Raw genomic sequence first — 21,176 nt, 5'->3', positions numbered from 1 at the left:
CCAGGGCTTTTTCTCAGTGTGAAAAAAAGAAGCCAATGTTGATAGAGCTAAATGAGTGAAGGGGAGAGTGATAAGGCAATGACTAGATTATGCAGATTTTATAGTCCATGTTAATGAGTTTAGATTTTATGCTAATTACAATAGGAAGCCATTGATGCTTATTGTTAGTAAATTAATGGGAGACATTTTGCCTCTTGGCTCGGGCACTTAACCAGTCAGTTTTATGGTTATTTCCATGAGAAAATGTTTTTCCATTTATAAACAATGAGCTTTACAAATAAAATTGTTTTTCTAAGGGCTTTATATATATGCCATTATATATAAAATCTTTCATAGTTTTTTTTTGGAATTGAAAAACCTATAATGCTAATATACAATTACTAGTCATGATTTCTTAAGTTTTTTAATTAAAGGATGTTAACTATTAATTCCTTCCCCCCATTTTTATTTAGAGATGATGTAACACTGCTCAGACAAGAGGTCCAAGACCTACAGGCTTCACTTAAGGTAAGAATAAAAATTGTTATACCTTTTTATTTTCAGTGTTTCAGGTAATACCTCTTTTTAAATTTACTAATTAAAAATCTTTTTTATTAGGAAGAAAAATGGTACTCGGAAGAATTAAAGAAGGAATTAGAAAAATATCAAGGGCTGCAGCAGCAAGTAATTGCTCTTAAATACTTAAAGCATGTTTATTAGTTGTTTATTTTTATTGTTGAAAACTAAATACCTTTTTGCAAGCAGGTGGCGGCCTGATATAAATAACTTCCTAATAGCCTACAGTGTATAGTCTTTGTAATTCTGATAAATGCAAACAAATATATGAAGAGTGAAGATGTAATTTTTTTAAAGGTGTACCATTAAAAATCAGTTACTAGATGGGCCTATGCCTGTAATCCCAGCACTTTGGGAGGCCGAGGCAAGAGGGTTGCTTGAGCCAGGAGTTCAAGACCAGCCTGGGCAATACGGGGAGACCCTTGTCTCTACAAAAAATTTTAAAATTAGCTGAGTGTGGTGCGATGTGCCTGTGGTCCCAGCTACTTGAGAGGCTGAGATGGGAGAAACGCTTGATCTCTGGATTTCAGGGCTGTGTTGAGCTATGATCTCACCACTGCACTCTAACCTGGGCAACAGAGCAAGACTCTGTCTCAAAAAAAAAAAAAAAAGAATCAGGTACCTATATGTTGTTTTTTTAAAAATCAGGCTGTATTATTCTAATTTTTTGTAATATATCTAAATGGCCAAAAAAAAAATAAGAATAAAAAAAGGTTCAAACAGTAGTGAGTCTTCAAAGCATTTAAGTTTCTGACAAATTGATAATGACTAAAGTGTCTGCTGGTAGGGAAAAAATATTACTAGCTACTTATAGCTAGTAATATTATTTGCTATGTTAGTGAAGATTAAAAACTGAGAAACCTGTTCTATTAACAATGTTTTTTAAAAATTAAAAAATATGTATTTGTACATACATGCACACACACGCATATTCTCTATGACTTTACATAAAAATAATACATGGAAAAAAACAGAAGAAAATCACTGCAGTATCAAAAGTGGTTCTCTCTGAATAGGATTTTTTTGATGTCGTAGTTTCTGTGTAGTTTAATGTGTTTTCTAAGTAAATGCCTTAGTTATTATTTTTATGCTGAAATTATTTTAGTTTTATTCTGAAATTAGAGGAAGAATCAAAGGTTATTGAAATTTTACCAAATCCACAGTCATCATTTGTAAGAATAAAAGTAGTTACCCTTCAGCAATAGTTCTAATATTTTTCTAAAGTAATTAATAATCCCTTTGCATATTATCTTATCATATTGTGACTTTCAGAGAACCTTTTTTGCTTTTTAAAGCCTTTGCACCAAGAATAGGCAGTTGGACTGAAAAAGACAAAAACAAATAAGTAAATGACAAGATAATTAATCTTATTTCTATTCAGCTTCTCTAATTGGTGATTCTGTTAACATTAAAGAAGTTTTTAGTAATCTAAAATACTTACAGCTCATTTACTCATGTTTTGTACAGATGCCATTAATAGTTAATCGAATATGGGCTGTATTCTTTTCTGTATCTGAAAACAGAGTGGTAATTGTTTACTACATTTGAGATGACTATTTCACATTTAATACACTTAAATAACTTCTCCACGGTGCAAGGTGTAAGTTACCTTGGCAGGAAATTTACCTTTTGGGGGAAATATATTTTAAATACTTACGATTCTTTGCAATCAGTATGTCTTAGTTCAATGTAAAGAGAAACAAAAAGTCAGATATACTAGGAAATGCCTTATTAAACTCTTTCAGATGGGTATAATTCTCTAAAATACAAAAATAATGCCAAAGTAGTATATTATTTTGTTCCTAATGCATGTGACAAATTAAGCCATATGGAATCTGTTATTTCTGCTTCTTTTAAAGTTGACTTGTCCTGAATTAAAAATTTATGCTTATAAAGCCAATTTTTTTAGTAGTGATAGTTTTGATAGCATGTTTTAACTAATGCAAATGTTCAACTATTATAGGTGTTGTGTTTGATTGTAATAAAAAGCATGATTTGAAGTATGATTTCACAAATTGCATGGTTTATTGCCAAAGAGAAATTTTCTTAGGTTCACAGTGCTTAAAGGGGGAGAAGTAACATGAACAAATCTTGTGGGGAATATCAATTGATGAGGTATACTAACTATATAGTGAATAAGCTCCAAAATTATTAAAGTCTAGTCATCTATCAGGATGGAAGCAGGCTTTTGTGAAAAATAAAGTCTAAAAGGATTGAGGTGTGCCTTTTTATATGAGCAGTCTCTCTGGAGAGATGGCATCTAAAACAGTGGAGATCCCGCACAATGGGGATCTCCTCCTGCTAGAGGAGATGTAGGTGTTGGCTGGCAAGACTCAAGGCTCAAAGGCCAGCAGGATGTGGTCCTGTTGCAGCATGAGCTGCCAATCTGAAAGAAAGCAACTGATAAAGTGCAGCCTGCCATGACCTAAGCTTTCAAAGTGTCTTTCAGACTCTTTGGTTAATATGCATTTTGAAGTCCAGTAGTTGAGGTCAGTAGCTCAGATCTGGGGTATGATAAGGTCTGATGTAATACTACTGAAGAGAGGAGAAGTTCATGCCAAGTTCTCACATATGGGGTCTAACAGGTATCACATGCTTGAGTGGAGGGGGATAACACTCCAAGTTCTTATTACAGCAAAATATATAGCATCCATGTAGCAAACTATGTTAGGGTTTGAAATTATTTCAGAGCTACATGCTAACACGATTGAATGTTGCCAGTTGACTTAAGTATTTGTTTTAGAATCTATATTTATAATTACAATAATTGTGCTATTTATTTATTACTGAGTTCATGGAATTTAAGATGACCACAATAACTTCATATTTATTAACATACAAAAAAACTATGTTAGAACTAATAAACTGAAGTTAGATCATTATGCTCGTCTGCCTGCTGGTCTCTTACAGATCTGGAAGAGTGGAAACTACCAAATTTAGATTTTCACCCAAATCTTACTACTTACCTCAAAGAATGTGACTTTCGAGATTTTTAAAATTGACAATTTTAACAGTCTTATCTTTTCCTTTTAATTCATTTGTTTATGTCTTTTGTTTTAATTGAGGAGGCTAAACCTGATGGGTTGGTGACTGATTCATCAGCAGGTAACTTTACTTAAAGCAGATGTTTTTTCAGTTTTCTTTTTCTTCTTGTTTTCCTTTCTTTTTCTTTGATGCCTGCTAAATGAATTTTGTTTCATGGTTATGCTTTATCACTCTAAAACAGTGAAGATAATGGTCTTATTCTAGGTTTAGAGAGTTACATGTGAACTTCATAATTTAATCAGTTAACTAAAACTTTAGTTTTCTTAGTTCATTATATTTTGAAGTAAGGAGTAAACTTCTGGAATATTACATTAATATGATTGTTTAATGAAATTTTAAGTTTATGTTAAGAATAAGATAGTTTCTTTTCTTTATGATGAAGTATTAGGAGTTGATTGCATAGTTTAATGAATTAAAAATTTTGAGGCCTTGATCTTAACCGTTTCTAATTCTTCCTGCTTTATAACTAATTTTATCAGAGGAGCAGAATGTTTTCGTTTTTGAGCCAGGCTTGGTGGCTCATGCCTGTAATCCCAACACTTTGGGAGACTGATAGGGGAGGATGGCTTGAACCCAGGAGTTTGAGATTAGCCTCAGCAACATAGCGAGACCCCCATCTTTAAAAAAAAAAAAAAAAAAAAAAGACTGTATTCCTTTTGGGTCAGTTGATGGATATAGAAAAAGAACTGTGAAATGTTAAAATAACTTTTAATCAAATCTTTATAGATTATTTGGCAGTGATTCTAAATATTCCTTTCATTTGTATTATGTTTTTAAGTTATGATTTATACCTTAAATGAAGCAGATATACTTAATTTCTTGAAATGTCAAAACACTCTACTTGTAATTGGATAATAAACTTAAGTTGATCATCTTTACAACTGTAATGAATATAAGTAATAACAATTTAGCATATGTAATTAACATGGTATTTGAATAACCATGGCATTTTTTTGTAGAACTACAGTCTTTGGAACAGCAATTAGAAGAAGCCCAAACAGAAAATTTTAATATTAAGCAAATGAAAGACTTATTTGAACAGAAAGCAGCCCAACTTGCTACTGAAATTGCAGGTAAATTGTATTAGAATTTTTTAGCCATTAAATCAGTCTCATTACCTTTTTGCCATTATATACCCTAGCAATAAATATAGTATTTTAGTGTGTTAAAGCATCTGTGATAGACTTAAAATGGTGATTAATGGAATTTAATGATTTCAGAGTTGCTATGTAAATTATTTTGTTTGTCCGCTAGCTGTCCTCCGTCAAAGGACTGGTGTTTCTCTGTAGATTCATGTTGAAATTTAGAGAAGATACATTTTCTTCTATGACATGCTTAAAGATTAAAAAGGAACATTTTAAAGAAGTGAATTAAATAATATAGTATAAATGTAATACTTGGTTATACTATCACATATATATTTTTTAACATGTGCTTTTAGGTAAAATGTGATTAAGTATACATTAAAATGCTAATTATTAATGTTGAGTGAAATTTATGTAGTCAGAAACAATTAATTTTAAGTTCATTTTATGTAATTAAAAGTATAAATTTACTGTATATATTTATGGTTATCTAAGGAATGTCAATTTGAATTAGAGCGATATACAGATATGCAGAGTAATATATGGGAACTTATAAAACTGCCCTTCCCTTAATGTCATAAAACTAATATTTATATAACTATCTTTAATTAGATATAAAGTCAAAGTATGATGAAGAAAGGAGTCTCCGAGAAGCTGCTGAACAAAAAGTGACACATATGACAGAAGAATTAAACAAAGAGGCAACTGTAATTCGAGATCTGAAGACGGAACTGGTAATTTAGGAATTATTTATTGAGATGTACTCTTACACCTTTCTAAATTAAAAATAAAATACATACCCTGAAGGAAAAAGTTTAAAAATATAATTTGAGTGAAATGGAGGAAATAAGCAATTCCCTATATTCTACCACCTGCATATATATTCTGTATATGATTTTAAAAATAAAAATGGAATGTTATGATACATAACTTACTACCTTAACATTTTTATTGTTTCTATGTAAATATCATCTGTAATTTTAGTAGTTTACATATCTGCATCTCTGATCCTGGTCTTCTCTTGCATGTTAGTTTTACAGATTCGTCTGCTTTTAGGGTACTTTGTGTTGAATTTCTAGCTTTAATTTCAAATTCAACAGGTATAAAATCAAAGTAATCATGTTTCCTCATTACTGTATTTCTGTTATTGGAATCATACTTCTCTAATATTCTCCCAAGACTTAATAATCTTGGATCTGTTCTTGACTTTCTTTCCTTTATTTAGCTCTCAATAAATATATAAATTAACTACATCCAACCTGCAGCATCTGTGCTTACATCTGCTCCTTCATTTTTATTCCTAGGATAGGAAAAGAAGGAATGTGGCATTTTCAAGTCAGTGTTATGACCAATAGATGTAGTTTGTGAAGGAAAGGAAAACAAAGTGGTACAGATAATTGTGAATTTACTAGACTGCACCTTGAGTAGTAATACTATTAAATGCAAGGTAGGATGGGAAGAAGTGGCTTATTGTGGGAGAAGATATCAGTGTTCGGTGTTTGGAGTCTAAAAATTGATATTGAAGATTGTTTCCCTTTTGATTTCTTTGTAGTGAAATTATTCTAAAAATGTATATTATTTTAGTTTTTCACTTTAATTTTTAATTAAAATGTGTTGCTTCACAGCTTCAGAGACCTGGTATAGAAGATGTTGCTGTGCTAAAGAAGGAACTGGTGCAAGTTCAAACACTAATGGATAATATGACCTTGGAACGTGAGCGAGAATCTGAAAAACTCAAAGATGAATGCAAAAAATTACAGTCACAATATGCTAGCTCAGAGGTAATGAAGTTCATTGTACTTAAATGTGATTCATATTAGTTTGTCTAGTGTATACTGTTGAGTGAAGCCAGGATTTGAGATTTTTCTGAGTGGCCTATCAAAGTATTTGTCTTTCTTTCATTTTTAATCTGAATAATATTTGTTTATAGTCAATATTTACAGTCAGTATGTTTTGCTTTATAAAGCTAGACATTAAGAGAAGAATATTTGCATAAAGATTATTATTCTGTTTAATAAATGATATATATGGCTGACATGATATTTAAGGTTAAATTTACTCAAGGTTAGTTGATCAATGGTAATTGAGTTTGTCTTTGGTAGAAATAAAGGAACAATGATAGCATTTTCTACAATTATATTACCAATTTTGTTTAGAAAAAATATTTAAGAAAGGCTTATTTTGTAATAAGCTTATTTCTTTTTTTGTTTTTTGAGACAAAGTCTTGCTCTGTCACCCAAGCTGGAATGCAGTGGGGTGATCTCAGCTCACTGCAATCTCCACCTCCCAGGCTCAAGCGATTCTCCTGCCTCAGTCTCCCAAGTAGCTGGGATTACAGGTGCCTGCCACCACACCTGGCTAATTTTTGTATTTTTAGTAGAGATGGGGCTTCACTATGTTGGCCAGGCTGGCCTCGAACTCCTGACCTCAGATGATCTGCCCGTCTCGGCCTCCCAAAGTGTTGGGATTACAGGCGTGAGCCACCGCGCCTGGCCATAAGCTTATTTCTAATTGATAGACTTTGAATTATGAATTTGAAAGAAGTCTTAAAAGGAGCTAGTCTAACATTCCATCCAGGACTTCCCTTTATGGCAACCCTGATAAGTGATCCATAGTCCTTGCTAGGTGGCGTAGGGTGTGCATATTTCTTCCTAAGTCTATTCTATTGAGCTGACATTTGTTTCTCTGTAATTTACATGCACTGGTTCTAGTTCTGTCCTTAGGAATTACACAGAATAAATTGTTCCTCTTTCCACATGAGGTATTTGAAGACTGCTCATATTTGCTCTGAGTGTTTTCTCTTCCAAGATAAACATTTTCAGTTTCTTCCACTATTTCTTACATGACATGACTTTGGCCTGTAAATCCCTTGTATAATTATGTCAGCATATAACAAACTCTAAGATGTATAATAAATAAATTTCCTTAAAAATCCTAGTCTGTGTCCTTTTTACTTTATTATAGGAGACATTTTGTTATGACTACTATTATTTGTAGTCTTTAAGCTCCCTTATGTAAAGTAGACCTCTGATTTTCTTATTTTCAGTTTAAAAAGTTGTTACCGTGACATTTTAATTTGAATCTCTTTCTTAGAGTTTTGTAACTGGTGATTTAAAAAGCCACTCTATTCATAAATAGTAACATGTCATCAAGCTTTGGGGTATACGTATTATAGATAACCCATGTCTAATTCATTTTTTAAAATCTTTCTTCTTTATCTTATGGAAAGGGATGGTGAAAGTTTGTGGATATAACACACATAGGCATGTAAGGCCTTGTGATGCCTAACACTTCACTCTCTAACGTACGATATTTGGATGCAGATTTTCCAAAATTGACCCTTTGTAGCCCAATAACACTTAATTCCAAAAATTTTCAAACAATTTCAGGTGGTTCATGAACTTACTGAAGCCAGTTAAAAGTTCTTGTTCTACAGGTATTATTAATGAGCAAAAGACAATGAGTAATCTGTAAGTACAAATGTGGAATCAAAGAGAGGCTGAATTAGAAGTCGCATGAGGAAAAGTTCTATTCAGATCTTAGTGTAAAAATACCTAAAGCTGGGTGAACCTAGTCATTTATTTCTTTGTTTCAGTAAGAACTATTTTTGATTAGATATGTCTGCCTACTGGTATTTCTCAAATAAAAAAAAAAATTACACTCTCTTGATTAAAAAATATCTTAAATGCTATTTGAAAATTTAAAATAAATGTATTATGGTGACTAAAATAGAACCAAATTAATGGCAGTTTTAGGAATACATATTTTAAAGTTGAGTCCTCTCTGACTTATTCCAGCTGCAAGTTTTGGAGTTATACTTGTTAAACAAATAGAGTATTAACAAGGAAATAAATTTACATGTTTACTTGCCATTTAACAAAATATAGACTGAGTATCGTGGCTCACCCCTATAATCCCAAGACTTTGGCAGGCTGAGGCAGGCAGATTGCTTCAGTCCAGGAGTTTAACCAGCCTGGGCAACATGGTGAAACCCTGTCTCTATAGAAAGTTAGCCAGACGTGGTGGCATGTACCTGTACTCCCAGCTAGGTGGGAAGCTGAGGTGAGAGGATTGCTTGAGCCCAGAAGGTTGAGGCTGCAGTGAGCCATGATCACACCACTGCACTCCAGCCTGGGTGATAGAGGCAGACCCTGTCTCAAAAAAAAAAAAAAAAAAGTGAGAATATAATATAACTTGCTAATGGGAAGGCATTTCTAAGTAATATTTTATCTAAGAGTTACTCTAATTTAAGAATTACTCATTTCTAAGTAATATTTAAGAGTTACTATAATAAATTCTTTTTAAGAATTTGTAGTGTGTTTTATGAATTTATATTATTGTAGATTAAAATACCTTTATATCTAAGGGGAAGAAGTGATTTAAGATGAAAAAGCTATGATTAGAGTTTTTTTGTTTTTCTTTATTTAACAAATTATTTTTGGTTGAGATGGAGTCTTGCTCTGTTGCTTAGGCTGGTCTTGACCTCCTTGGCCTCAAGCAGATCCTCCTGCCTTAGTCTCCCAAAATGTTGGTATTAAAGGCATGAGTCACCACACCCGTTCTATGACTAGAGTTATGAAAGATAGGGAGGTGAAAGAATTTAGTGTCTCCCTCCATGGCCCTCCTACAAACAGGGCTAATTGTAGGAAACAGTGGTTTTGTTTTTTTTTTTTTTTTTTTTTCTAGAAAAGATATTTCTAGGAAAGAAGGAAGACAGCTTAGAAATCAGTTCTTTGTGTCTTCATTTAAAGTTTCATAAAAGTTTATCCTTTCAAGTATTTGGAAATAAATTTAGAAAGGAATTTATTTGTGCTGAGTAACTGAATAGGTGATTTAATATTTCATTATGTTTTTAATAAAACAAGAATAATACTTATTACCTATTTAATTGATTAATGGATATGTAGTGATGAATGAGACCTTGGCTATGTTAAAATATTTTGAGTAACTTTAGGAAATGGTAACTTAAGAGTCAGAATAATATTATTATTAGAAACAAACTCATACTTTTTTGAGCACCAGTAGGTTTTGGATACTGTGTTAGGCACTTAAAACGTGGTCTCATTTGTTTCTAATAACCCTGTAAGTTAACTATTAAGTATGTTTTACATATGAGGAATCTGAGAGGCAATGAGGTTAAGTAAATTGTTCAAGGTCACACATAACATAGAAGCTAGGGTCGGAACTCAGGTCGTGTCCAAAGCCTGTGTTATTCCCTTTTTATCGTGCTGTCTCCTAATTTAGGTGGTCTGATGATTGCCTTATAAGTAAATTTGTGCTATTAATCTTGTCCTAATACTTATTGTTAATTTTTTTATTTTGCCATATTGTGTGTTGTAATATTTGTATTGGGTAATATCTAATACTTTTGAGTTATGTCATACCATTTCCATATGAAAAAAAATTACTGTCTACTTCATTTTATTTGTTTATAACTGCATTTGTTTTTTAGCATTTCCTTAATCTGAATATATGACGTTTCATTAATTTATTAAAATTCAATTCTATTTATTCTCAATTAAGTATGTTAGTGAATTATAGGACTTAATACAACAATTTTTATTATAGATGCTGCCGTTTTTACCAAGCCTAAATATTGGCATCAGAAACAAAACACATACAAAGGAATTAAAGAAGCTTTATTTTTAAGGGCCGGGTGCAATGACTCACACGTGTAATCCCAGCACACTGGGAGGCCCAGGCAGGTGGATCACCTGAGGTCAGGAGTGCAAGACTAGCCTGACCAACATGGTGAAACCCTGTCTCTGCTAAAAATACAAGAAATTAGCCGGTGTGTGGTGGCATATGCCTGTAATCCCAGCTACTTGGGAGGCTGAAGTGGGAGAATCCCTTGAACCTGGGAGGTAGAGGTTGCATTGAGCCAAGATCATATCATTGTACCTCGAGCCTGGGCCGTAGAGTGAGACTCTGTCTCAAAAAAAGAAAAAAATTATTTTTAAATGTCAAATAAACATTTACTTCAAACCAAATTAATGGCAATTTTAGGAATATGTATTTTAACATTTATTTCAAATAAATGTTTATTTGCCTAGTATACCTCGTTGGGGCTGAAGATGTATAATCTGGTGTACGTTATTAAGTATGTATGTCCTTGTGTTTATTACTTTTATTGAATGCATACCTTACGAATACACTGACTTCTTTTTGCCTGAGCATTTTTGAAGGCATATAGAAAATATCTCATTCTAAAGCATTTGAAAATTCTTATAAACAATTGGCTGTTTTGTGGGTTGGAAATAGAGGATTTAAAGGTTAAAAAGTATTATTTATAAAAGTCTACATTATTGAAAATATCTAGGCTATAATCAACTTGTATTTGGTGTAGTATTTAATGGAAATGATTTTTAAAGAATTTTATGTTTTTCCAAATAAACTCATTTGAATCCCAGTTTTAAGAACTAAAATGCTTATGTAGATATGGAATAAGTATGATTAGACCCATGCATAGCTATGAAAGTATTTAAATATCTTTTAAAGTATGGTTATTTAAGAGACTAGACTTGCAGGCATGTTTGGTCATTTTTATTATGTGCTCAGTGTGTACTTTTGTCAGTCTTGTCTGCCACCTTTCATCCACCATTTTGTTATTATTTTTTCTGCTTTCTAATGGAGATGCTTAAATTTGAGGTAATGTGATTTTGGGAGGCTTTTTAATATTAGTAATACCCTTAATGTATCACCTTCAATTGTTATATGGCAATTTTATGTTTTAAGGCAAACTTAGAACTTCAAAGACATGCCCATTTTTGTTTTATTAATCATGCATAGCTTCAACCATTTAAAAATGATTATTTACTAATAGTTGTAGTATATTAAAACAATAGTTTTTTTTTTCTTGGCCATATTTTATTTTATTTTATTTATTTATTTTTTTAAGGTAAGAATTTCTTTTTTTATTTTATTATACGTTAAGTTCTAGGGTACATGTGCATAACGTGCAGGTTTGTTACATATGTATACTTGTGCCATGTTGGTGTGCTGCACCCATCAACTCGTCAGCACCCATCAACTCGTCATTTACATCAGGTATAACTCCCAATGCAATCCCTCTCCCTTCCCCCTCCCCACAATAGGCCCCGGTGTGTGATGTTCCCCTTCCTGAGTCCAAGTGATCTCATTGTTCAGTTCCCACCTAAGAGTGAGAACAGGCAGTGTTTGGTTTTCTGTTCTTGCGATAGTTTGCTGAGAATGATGGTTTCCAGCTGCATCCGTGTCCCTACAAAGGATACAAACTCATCCTTTTTTATGGCTGCATAATATTCCATGGTGTATATGTGCCACATTTTCTTAATCCAGTCTGTCACAGATGGACATTTGGGTTGATTCCAGGTCTTTGCTATTGTGAATAGTGCTGCAATGAACATAATTTTTCTAATGCACCAGCAGGATGTTTGCTTGAAACATCATTCCTTATTTTGTAATGTAAAGTTTTTTAGTAAAAATTCGTATTGAATTCAATAGCATTTCAGACAATCAAGGGAAATGCAAACTGTTTTATAGGATCTAATATACTGTTTCCTTGGAAATAAGCATCTATTATCTATTTGGTGGTATAATTACTCATTCCTTTACTGAGTTTTTTTGGGTTTACCAAGTGTCAGGGACTGCTTTAGGTGTGGGGATTAAAATACCGAATAACACAGAATACTTGCTCCCGTAAGGCTTAATCCTTTCTGGAAATCAAGCAACAGACGTTGTACAAGTACACTGAATCATGATAGAAAGCCAGGTAATAATAAGGGCTGTGAGGAAGAAAAATAAAGCACGTATAGGCCATAGTGGAAGTGGGAATACTGTAGAACAGTTTTAGAGTGGTCGGGGAAGATCTCATGGAGGATATGTGTGAGAAGAATGAAATAAGAGTCAGAGTTAAGCAGTGGGAGCTAGGATTCCCAGGAGGAGGTTGAAGTCCAAGGCACATATAAGCTTGGCCTGTTAAGAAAGTCAGTATGAACAGAGATCTTTGAACTTCACCATAGTGATGTCTGAAGAGGGAATGTATTTACTTTTTTTCCTTTGTAATTATTGTCTGTCTTTAATCTTTATTTTGTCCCCAAATATAAACATAATATGTGATTATTGTAAAAGATTAATGATTCATAATGTGCAATAAAAAAGGGGAAACCTTTCCAGAATTCACTCTCCTCACTCCTCTTCTTCATAACTAAAGTCTGCCTCTGGATGTATAAGTCTTCCCACATCTTTCTTTATTGTCCCCTTGAATAAATTTTAAAGTTTTAAGTGCTGGACTTTATCTATATAAAAATCTTAGTTTTTGCAATATTTAAATTTGTACAAAGTGTAAATGATACACTTAATGTCCAGTTTTTTAGTTGTTAACCTTATGCAATCATTTGTAAGAACATATCTAAAAGCTATAAAATAGGATACAAAAAAGCTGTAAAATAGTATATTTTTGGAGTATGTTTGCTTTACAGTTTCCTTCTTTCGTAAGGAAAATTCTATTCTTATTCTTACTAGAAATTCTTATTTCTACATGTTGGAATTTGTCAGCAAGACAGACCTTACACTTGGCTTACTACATTTTATAAACTTCAATATGAAATCATCATATTTTAATGAGATATACACATAATTTATATTTTAATATATACTGTTATTATTTCTGTGCATTATGTGCCAGGAACCTGTGCAAATTTTTTTGATAAGATAGTTTTAAGTAGGGATTTAAATGTGATATTTTCTTTTGTAATAAATTGGCATTTTTGCTATATGATTAAAACATAGTGAGTTAAAATAGTCAAATTGTTCCTGATGTTTCATTTAACATCTGTAACCCTACTAACAAAAAAAATTTGAGATTCAAAATTTTTAGAAATAGTAATTTGAAATAAACTCGCAATAGCTAAATCCATTTCAAGGTTACATGTTCAGTTTAAGACAGATGGTTTTAGGGTAGGGCTTTAACTTGAGTGTAGTTGAAAATACATAAATATATCAACATTTTCTTCTTTGAATTATTTAAGATTATATATATATATATATAAACATATCAGCTGTTACACATGACACTGAAGCACTGTGTATAAGGTGTAACAATATGGTAATGTTACCGATTGCCTTTCATTGCATCAGAATTTGTATATTTAAGTGAATGTTTTCCCAAAAAGGTCAGGCCATGCATGTATTTCAGACATACTCCATTCCTAAAAACATTTTTGAAACTTATTTTAATTGACTTTTAGTCCATTTGGAACACACTAAAAAAACTAATTCTGTTAATTTATGGTTATTAAAATAAGCCCAAGAATTTGATCATTCAGTTCAATCACTTCTGATTTTTAAAATAAACCCGTTATTAAAATAAAATGGTTATTAAATAAAATAATTATTAAAATAAAATAAGCTCAAGTGTTTGATCTTTCAGTTCAGTCACTTACCTTTCTTATAAACTTGGTGGTTTCCAAAACTTAAAATCAAAGCCACCATAAAATGGATGAGGATACACCACCACTGAGAATTCCTTAAAAACAATAAGTTCCACACGCTCTGGAGGGGTTTCCAAAAGAAGAGTAGCCAAAGATCTCTTGAATAATAGCATTGTTGCCACGATAAGTTAGTAGTCTTCTGAGATTTCTCCCTTGAAGATGAAAGTACTCATTTGTAATATATGATATGAATAAGTATTTATAAATATCAAGAAAAAATGTAAAACTTGTATCTTATTCATATTATAAAGTTTATTCAGTAATAAAGAAATAGACACTGGAAATGATTGTAACTTTATTTATAAAGTGGAAAGTAAAGCCAATAGGCAATATTAGAAATATTAATAGAAAGTTATTTTGTCAGTGTCATTTGCAGCAGACTATACCTAAAAAAAAAAAATACTTAGTCTTTCTAATAGTTCAGCTTTTATGTATTAGAAATTTATATTTCCAAGATCTTTGCTTACCTCTCTTTCTCTTATATTATTTTTAAATGATCAAACCGTTGCTTTAGTTAAATAAAACGTGATTTTCACATTTTTTAAAATGTTAAAATGCGCTGGGCTCAATGGCTCATGGCTGTAATCCCAGGAGGCCGTAGTGGGAGAGTCACTTGAGCCCAGGAGTTGGGACGAGCCTAGGCAACATAGTGAGACCCTGTCTCGACAGGAAATAAAAAAATTAGCTGGGCGTGATGGTCCTAGCTACTTGAGAGGCTGATGTGGGAGGATTGCTTGAAGCAGGGAGGCTCAAAGCTACAGTGAGCTGTGATCGTACCACTTCACTCAAGCCTGGGTGACAGAGCAAGAGCCTGTATCAAAAAAAACAAAAACAAAACAAACAAACAAAAAAAAACAAAAAAAAAAATTAAAATGCACTAAATCAAGTTCCTCCTGCCTGATGATTATACCTGACCATATAGTGATCTAACTTAAGGAAGCTGTGTATAACTTCAGCTTGATAACTTCTTTAGACAAAGACATTTTCATTATAATTTAGAAAGATGATTCATCAGTAGCAAGCTCTGTGTTGCATGTTTGCCCATGTCTTAAAGTAAAAGGATAATTTTACGCTACAGAAGTTAGAAAATGTAGACATAACTGGCATATTATCTTTAAATTCTGGAAGATTGAAATATAGAGTTTAAGAACCAGTAAATTTAGGTTTGCAGTTTGATACTTCAGAAACTTAAAGTAGGATGCCAAATTTTTATTTTATGTATTAATAAATAAATGAAGTTGTGCATCTTGGATAAATTGTAAAAATTCGTTGTAAGCCGAGAAAAGCTTAATGTGGTAGTACAGGTGGCAGGATAAAGAACAAAATAGAAAATTCCAACAATAAAAAATTTGTTTTCTTAAAACCTTTTTATACTTTCATCTTTTAGTTTTTAAAAAATTTAGTTTGCTTTAATTTTTTTTTGTTTTTTTTTGTTAGGCCACAATAAGCCAGCTAAGGAGTGAACTTGCCAAAGGCCCCCAGGAAGTTGCTGTATATGTACAGGAACTACAAAAACTGAAAAGTTCACTTAATGAATTAACACAAAAAAATCAGGTGAGAATTTTAAAGCTATATATAATAGTAAATTGTTTTCATGTATTTTAAATATTAATATTACATAATTTAAAAATATATTGGCATAGTACAATGTAATTTATTCTGTATTTTTTTTTTAGTGTTTAATATGTTCATGTTATTATGCAAACCAATCTCCAGAACTTTTTTCATTTTGCAAAGTTGAAATTTTATAACTGTCAGTTCTACATTCCTCATTCTCTCTAGCTCCTGGAAGGTTCCATTCAACTTTCTATCTCTAAAATTTGACTACCCTAGGTACCTCATATAAGTGGAACCATACAGTATTTGTCTTTTCAAAATGTTGTTTTTTAAATTTTTTCAGACTTGGGTTACTACATCTAACAGTATTTGTCTTTTTGTGACTGACTTATTTCACTTAACATAGTGTCCTCAAGGTTCATTCATGTTATAGCTTCAGTCAGAATTTGTTTTTAAGGCTGAATGACATTTTATTGTGTGTATATATGTTATTGATTCATCTGTTGATTGACACTTGGATTGCTTCTATCTTTTGGCTGTTGTGAATAATGCTACTTTCAACATGGCTGTACACATATCTCTTTGCCACGTTGCTTTCAATTCTTTACCTGTAAGTGGGATTGGTAGATCATATGATACTTCTATTTTTAATTATTTGAGGAACTGTCATACTGATTTTCTTTTTTATTATTATACTTTAAGTTCTAGGGTACATGTGCACAACAGTTCTAGGGTACATGTGCACAACATGCAGGTTTGTTACATATGTATACATGTGCCATGTTGGTGTGCTGCACCCATTAACTCAGTCATTCACATTAGGTATATCTCCTAATGCTATCTCTCCCCACTCCCCACTCCCCACAACAGGCCCTGGTGTGTGATGTTCTCCTTCCTGTGTCCAAGTGATAACATTGTTCAATTCCCACCTATGAGTGAGAACATACGGTGTTTGGTTTTCTGTTCTTGTGATAGTTTGCTGAGAATGATGGTTTCCAGCTGCATCCATGTCCCTACAAAGGACATGAACTAATCCTTTTTTATGGCTGCATAGTATTCCATGGTGTATATGTGCCACATTTTCTTAATCCAGTCTGTCACTGATGGACATTTGGGTTGATTCCAAGTCTTTGCTATTGTGAATAGTGCTGCAATAAACATACGTGTGCATGTGTCTTTATAGTAGCATGATTTATAATCCTTTGGGTATATACCCAGTAGTGGGATGGCTGGGTCAAATGGTATTTCTAGTTCTAGATCCTTGAGGAATCGCCACACTGTTTTCCACAATGGTTGAACTAGTTTACATTCCCACCAACAGTGTGAAAGTGTTCCTGTTTCTCCACATCTTCTCCAGCACCTGTTATTTCTTGATTTTTTAATGACTGCCATTCTAACTGGTGTGAGATGATATCTCATTGTGGTTTTGATTTGCATTTCTCTGATGGCCAGTGATGATGAGCATTCTTTCATGTGTCTGTTGGCTGTATGAATGTCTTCTTTTGAGAAGTGTCTGTTCCTATCCTTTGCCCACTTTTTGATGGGGTTGTTTTTTTCTTATAGATTTCTTTGAGTTCTTTGTAGGTTTTGGATACTAGCCCTTTGTCAGATGAGTAGATTGCAAAAATTTTCTCCCATTCTGTAGGTTGCCTGTTCACTCTGATGGTAGTTTCTTTTGCTGTGCAGTAGCTCTTTAGTTTAATTGGATCCCATTTGTCAATTTTGGCTTTTGTTGCCACTGCTTTTGGTATTTTAGACATGAAGTCCTTGCCCATGCCTATGTCCTGAATGGTATTACCTAGGTTTTCTTCTAGGGTTTTTATGGTTTTAGGTCTAACATTTAAGTCTCTAATCCATCTTGAATTAGTTTTCATATAAGGAGTAAGGAAAAGATCCAGTTTCAGCTTTCTACTTACGGCTAGCCAATTTTCCCAGCACCATTTATGAAATAGGGAATCCTTTCCCCATTTCTTGTTTTTGTCAGGTTTGTCGAAGATCAGATGGCTGTAGATGTGTGGTATTATTTCTGAGCGCTCTGTTCTGTTCCATTGGTCTATATCTCTGTTTTGGTACCAGTACCATGCTGTTTTGGTTACTATAGCCTTGTAGTATAGTTTGAAGTCAGATAGCGTGATGCCTCCAGCTGTGTTCTTTTGGCTTAGGATTGTCTTGGCAATGTGGGGTCTTTTTTGGTTCCAAATGAACTTTAACGCAGTTTTTTCCAATTCTGTGAAGAAAGTCATTGGTAGCTTAATGGGGATGGCATTGAATCTATAAATTACCTTGGGCAGTATGGCCGTTTTCACAATATTGATTCTTCCTATCCATGAGCATGGAATGTTCTTCCATTTGTTTGTGTCCTCTTATTTCACTGAGCAGTGGTTTGTAGTTCTCCTTGAAGAGGTCCTTTACATCCCTTGTAAGTTGGATTCCTAGGTATTTTATTCTCTTTGAAGCTATTGTGAATGGGAGTTCATTCATGATTTGGCTCTCTGTCTGTTACTTGTGTATAAGAACGCTAGTGACTTTTGCACATTGATTTTGTATCCTCAGACTTTGCTGAAGTTTCTTATCAGCTTAAGGAGATTTTGGGCTGAGATGATGGGATTTTCTAAATATATAATCATGTCATCTGCAAACAGGGACAATTTGACTTCTTCTTTTCCTAACTGAATACCCTTTATTTCTTTCTCTTGCCTGATTGCCCTAGCCAGAAGTTCCAACACTATGTTGAATAGGAATAGTGAGAGAGGGCATCCCTGTCTTGAGCCAGTTTTCAAAGGGAATGCTTCCAATTTTTGCCTATTCAATATGATATTGGCTGTGGATTTGTCATAAGTAGCTCTTATTATTTTGAGATATGTTCCATCAATACCGAATTTATTGAGAGTTTTTAGCATGAAGGGCTGTTGAATGTTGTCAAAGGCCTTTTTGCATCATGTGGTTTTTGTCTTTGGTTCTGTTTATATGCTGTATTACGTTTATTGGTTTGTGTATGTTGAACCAGCCTTGCATCCCAGGGATGAAGCCCACTTGATCATGGTGGATAAGCTTTTTGATGTGCTGCTGGATTCAGTTTGCCAGTATTTTATTGAGGATTTTCACATCGATGTTCATCAGGGATATTGGTCTAAAATTCTCTTTTTTTGTTGTGTCTCTGCCAGGCTTTGGTATCAGGATGATGTTGGCCTCATAAAATGAGTTAGGGAGGATTCCCTCTTTTTCTATTGATTGGAATAGTTTCGGAAGGAATCGTACCAACTCCTCCTTGTACCTCTGGTAGAATTCGGCTGTGAATCCGTCGGTCCTAGACTTTTTTTGGTTGGTAGGCTATTAATTATTGCCTCAATTTCAGAGCCTGCTATCGGTCTATTCAGGGATTCAATTTCTTCCTCGTTTAGTCTTGGAAGAGTGTAAGTTTTCAGGAAATTATCCATGTCTTCTAGGTTTTCTAGTTTATTTGCATAGAGGTGTTTATAGTATTCTCTGATGGTAGTTTGTATTTCTGTGGGATCGATGGTGATATCCTCTTTATCATTTTTTATTGTGTCTATTTGATTCTTCTCTCTTTTCTTCTTTATCAGTCTTGCTAGCGGTCTATCAATTTTGTTGATCTTTTCAAAAAACCAACTCCTGGATTCATTGATTTTTTGGAGGGTTTTTCGTGTTTCTCCTTCAGTTCTGCTCTGATCTTAGTTATTTCTTGCCTTCTGCTAGCTTTTGAATGTGTTTGCTCTTGCTTCTCTAGTTCTTTTAATTGTGATGTTAGGGTATCAATTTTAGATCTTTCTTGCTTTCTCTTGTGAGCATTTAGTGCTATAAATTTCCCTCTACACACTCCTTTAAATGTGTCCCAGAGATTCCGGTATGTTGTGTCTTTGCTCTCATTGGTTTCAAAGAACATCTTTATTTCTGCCTTCATTTATTTATGTACCCAGTAGTCATTCAGGAGCAGGTTGTTTAGTTTCCATGTAGTTGAGCGATTTTGGTTGAGTTCCTTTGTCCTGAGTTCTAGTTTGATTGCACTGTGGTCTGAGAGACAGTTTGTTATAATTTCTGTTCTGTTACGTTTGCTGAGGAGTGCTTTACTTCCAACTATGTGGTCAATTTTGGAATAAGTGCGATGTGTTGCTGAGAAGAATGTATATTCTGTTGATCTGTAGATGTCTATTAGGTCCACTTGGTGCAGAATTGAGTTCAATTCCTGGATATCCTTGTTAACTTTCTGTCTTGTTGATCTGTCTAATGTTGACAGTGGGGTGTTAAAGTCTCCCATTATTATTGTATGGGAATCTAAGTCTCTTTGTAAATCTCTAAGTACTTGCTTTATGAATCTGGGTGCTCCTGTATTGGGTGCATATATATTTAGGATAGTTAGCTTTTCCTGATGAATTGATCCCTTTACCATTATGTAATGGCCTTCTTTGTCTCTCTTGATCTTTGATGGTTTAAAGTCTGTTTTATCAGAGACTAGGATTGCAACCCCTCCTTTTTTTTTGTTTTCCATTTGCTTGGTAGATCTTCCTCCATCCCTTTATTTTGAGCCTATTTGTGTCTCTGCATGTGAGATGGGTCTCCTGAATACAGCAAACTGATGAGTCTTGACTCTTTATCCATTTTGCCCATCTGTGTCTTTTAATTGCAGCATTTAGTCCATTTACATTTAAGGTTAATATTGTTATGTGTGAACTTGATCCTGTCATTATGATATTAGCTGGTTATTTTGCTCGTTAGTTGATGCAGTTTCTTCCTAGCATCGATGGACTTTACATTTTGGCATGTTTTTGCAATGGCTGGTACTGGTTGTTCCTTTCCATGTTTAGTGCTTCCTTCAGGATCTCTTGTAGGGCAGGCCTGGTGGTGAGAAAATCTCTAAGCATTTGCTTATCTGTAAAGGATTTTATTTCTCCTTCAGTGATGAAATTTAGTTTGGCTGGATATGAAATTCTGGGTTGAAAATTCTTTTCTTTAAGAATGTTGAATATTGGCCCCCACTCTCTTCTAGCTTGTAGAGTTTCCTCCGAGAGATCTGCTGTCAGTCTGATGGGCTTCCCTTTGTGGGTAACCCGACCTTTCTCTCTGGCTGCCCTTAACATTTTTTCCTTCATTTCAACTTTGGTGAATCTGACAATTATGCGTCTTGGAGTTGCTCTTCTCGAGGAGTATCTTTGTGGCGTTCTCTGTATTTCCTGAATTTGAATGTTGGCCTGCCTTACTAGGTTGGGGAAGTTCTGGATGATATCCTGCAGAGTGTTTTCCAACTTGGTTCCCTTTTCCCCATCACTTTCAGGCACACCAATCAGACGTAGATTTGGTGTTTTCACATAATCCCATATTCCTTGAAGGCTTTGTTCATTTCTTTTAACTCTTTTTTCTCTAGACTTCTTGCTTCATTTCATTCATTTGATCTTCAATCACTGATACTCTTTCTTCCGGTTGATTGAGTTGGTTACTGAAGCTTGTG

At 33.6% G+C, this 21,176-nt stretch overlaps 1 protein-coding gene across 3 annotated transcripts in view; it reads left to right on the top strand.

Moving 5' to 3' along the window:
- EEA1 (early endosome antigen 1) overlaps nucleotides 1–21,176 on the top strand; it is a 164,162-nt gene that overhangs the window by 71,130 nt on the left and 71,856 nt on the right. Inside the window, exons 4-10 of one of the 3 annotated variants that reach the window (XM_030938814.1) lie at nucleotides 453–507; nucleotides 598–663; nucleotides 3,624–3,660; nucleotides 4,560–4,673; nucleotides 5,298–5,419; nucleotides 6,311–6,466; nucleotides 15,593–15,709. In XM_030938814.1, coding sequence (XP_030794674.1) covers nucleotides 453–507; nucleotides 598–663; nucleotides 3,624–3,660; nucleotides 4,560–4,673; nucleotides 5,298–5,419; nucleotides 6,311–6,466; nucleotides 15,593–15,709 — 667 coding nt within the window. Of the gene's footprint in view, nucleotides 1–452; nucleotides 508–597; nucleotides 664–3,620; nucleotides 3,661–4,559; nucleotides 4,674–5,297; nucleotides 5,420–6,310; nucleotides 6,467–15,592; nucleotides 15,710–21,176 lie in introns of all 3 variants that reach the window. The other 2 variants (XM_030938813.1, XM_030938815.1) reach the window with 2 other exon arrangements.

The sequence above is a fragment of the Rhinopithecus roxellana genome, chromosome 10 (assembly GCF_007565055.1).
Source record: "Rhinopithecus roxellana isolate Shanxi Qingling chromosome 10, ASM756505v1, whole genome shotgun sequence".
NCBI classification, from domain to species: domain Eukaryota; kingdom Metazoa; phylum Chordata; class Mammalia; order Primates; family Cercopithecidae; genus Rhinopithecus; species Rhinopithecus roxellana.
Note: the sequence above shows the minus strand (reverse complement) of the source record. Positions and strands in the feature narration are given on the sequence as shown.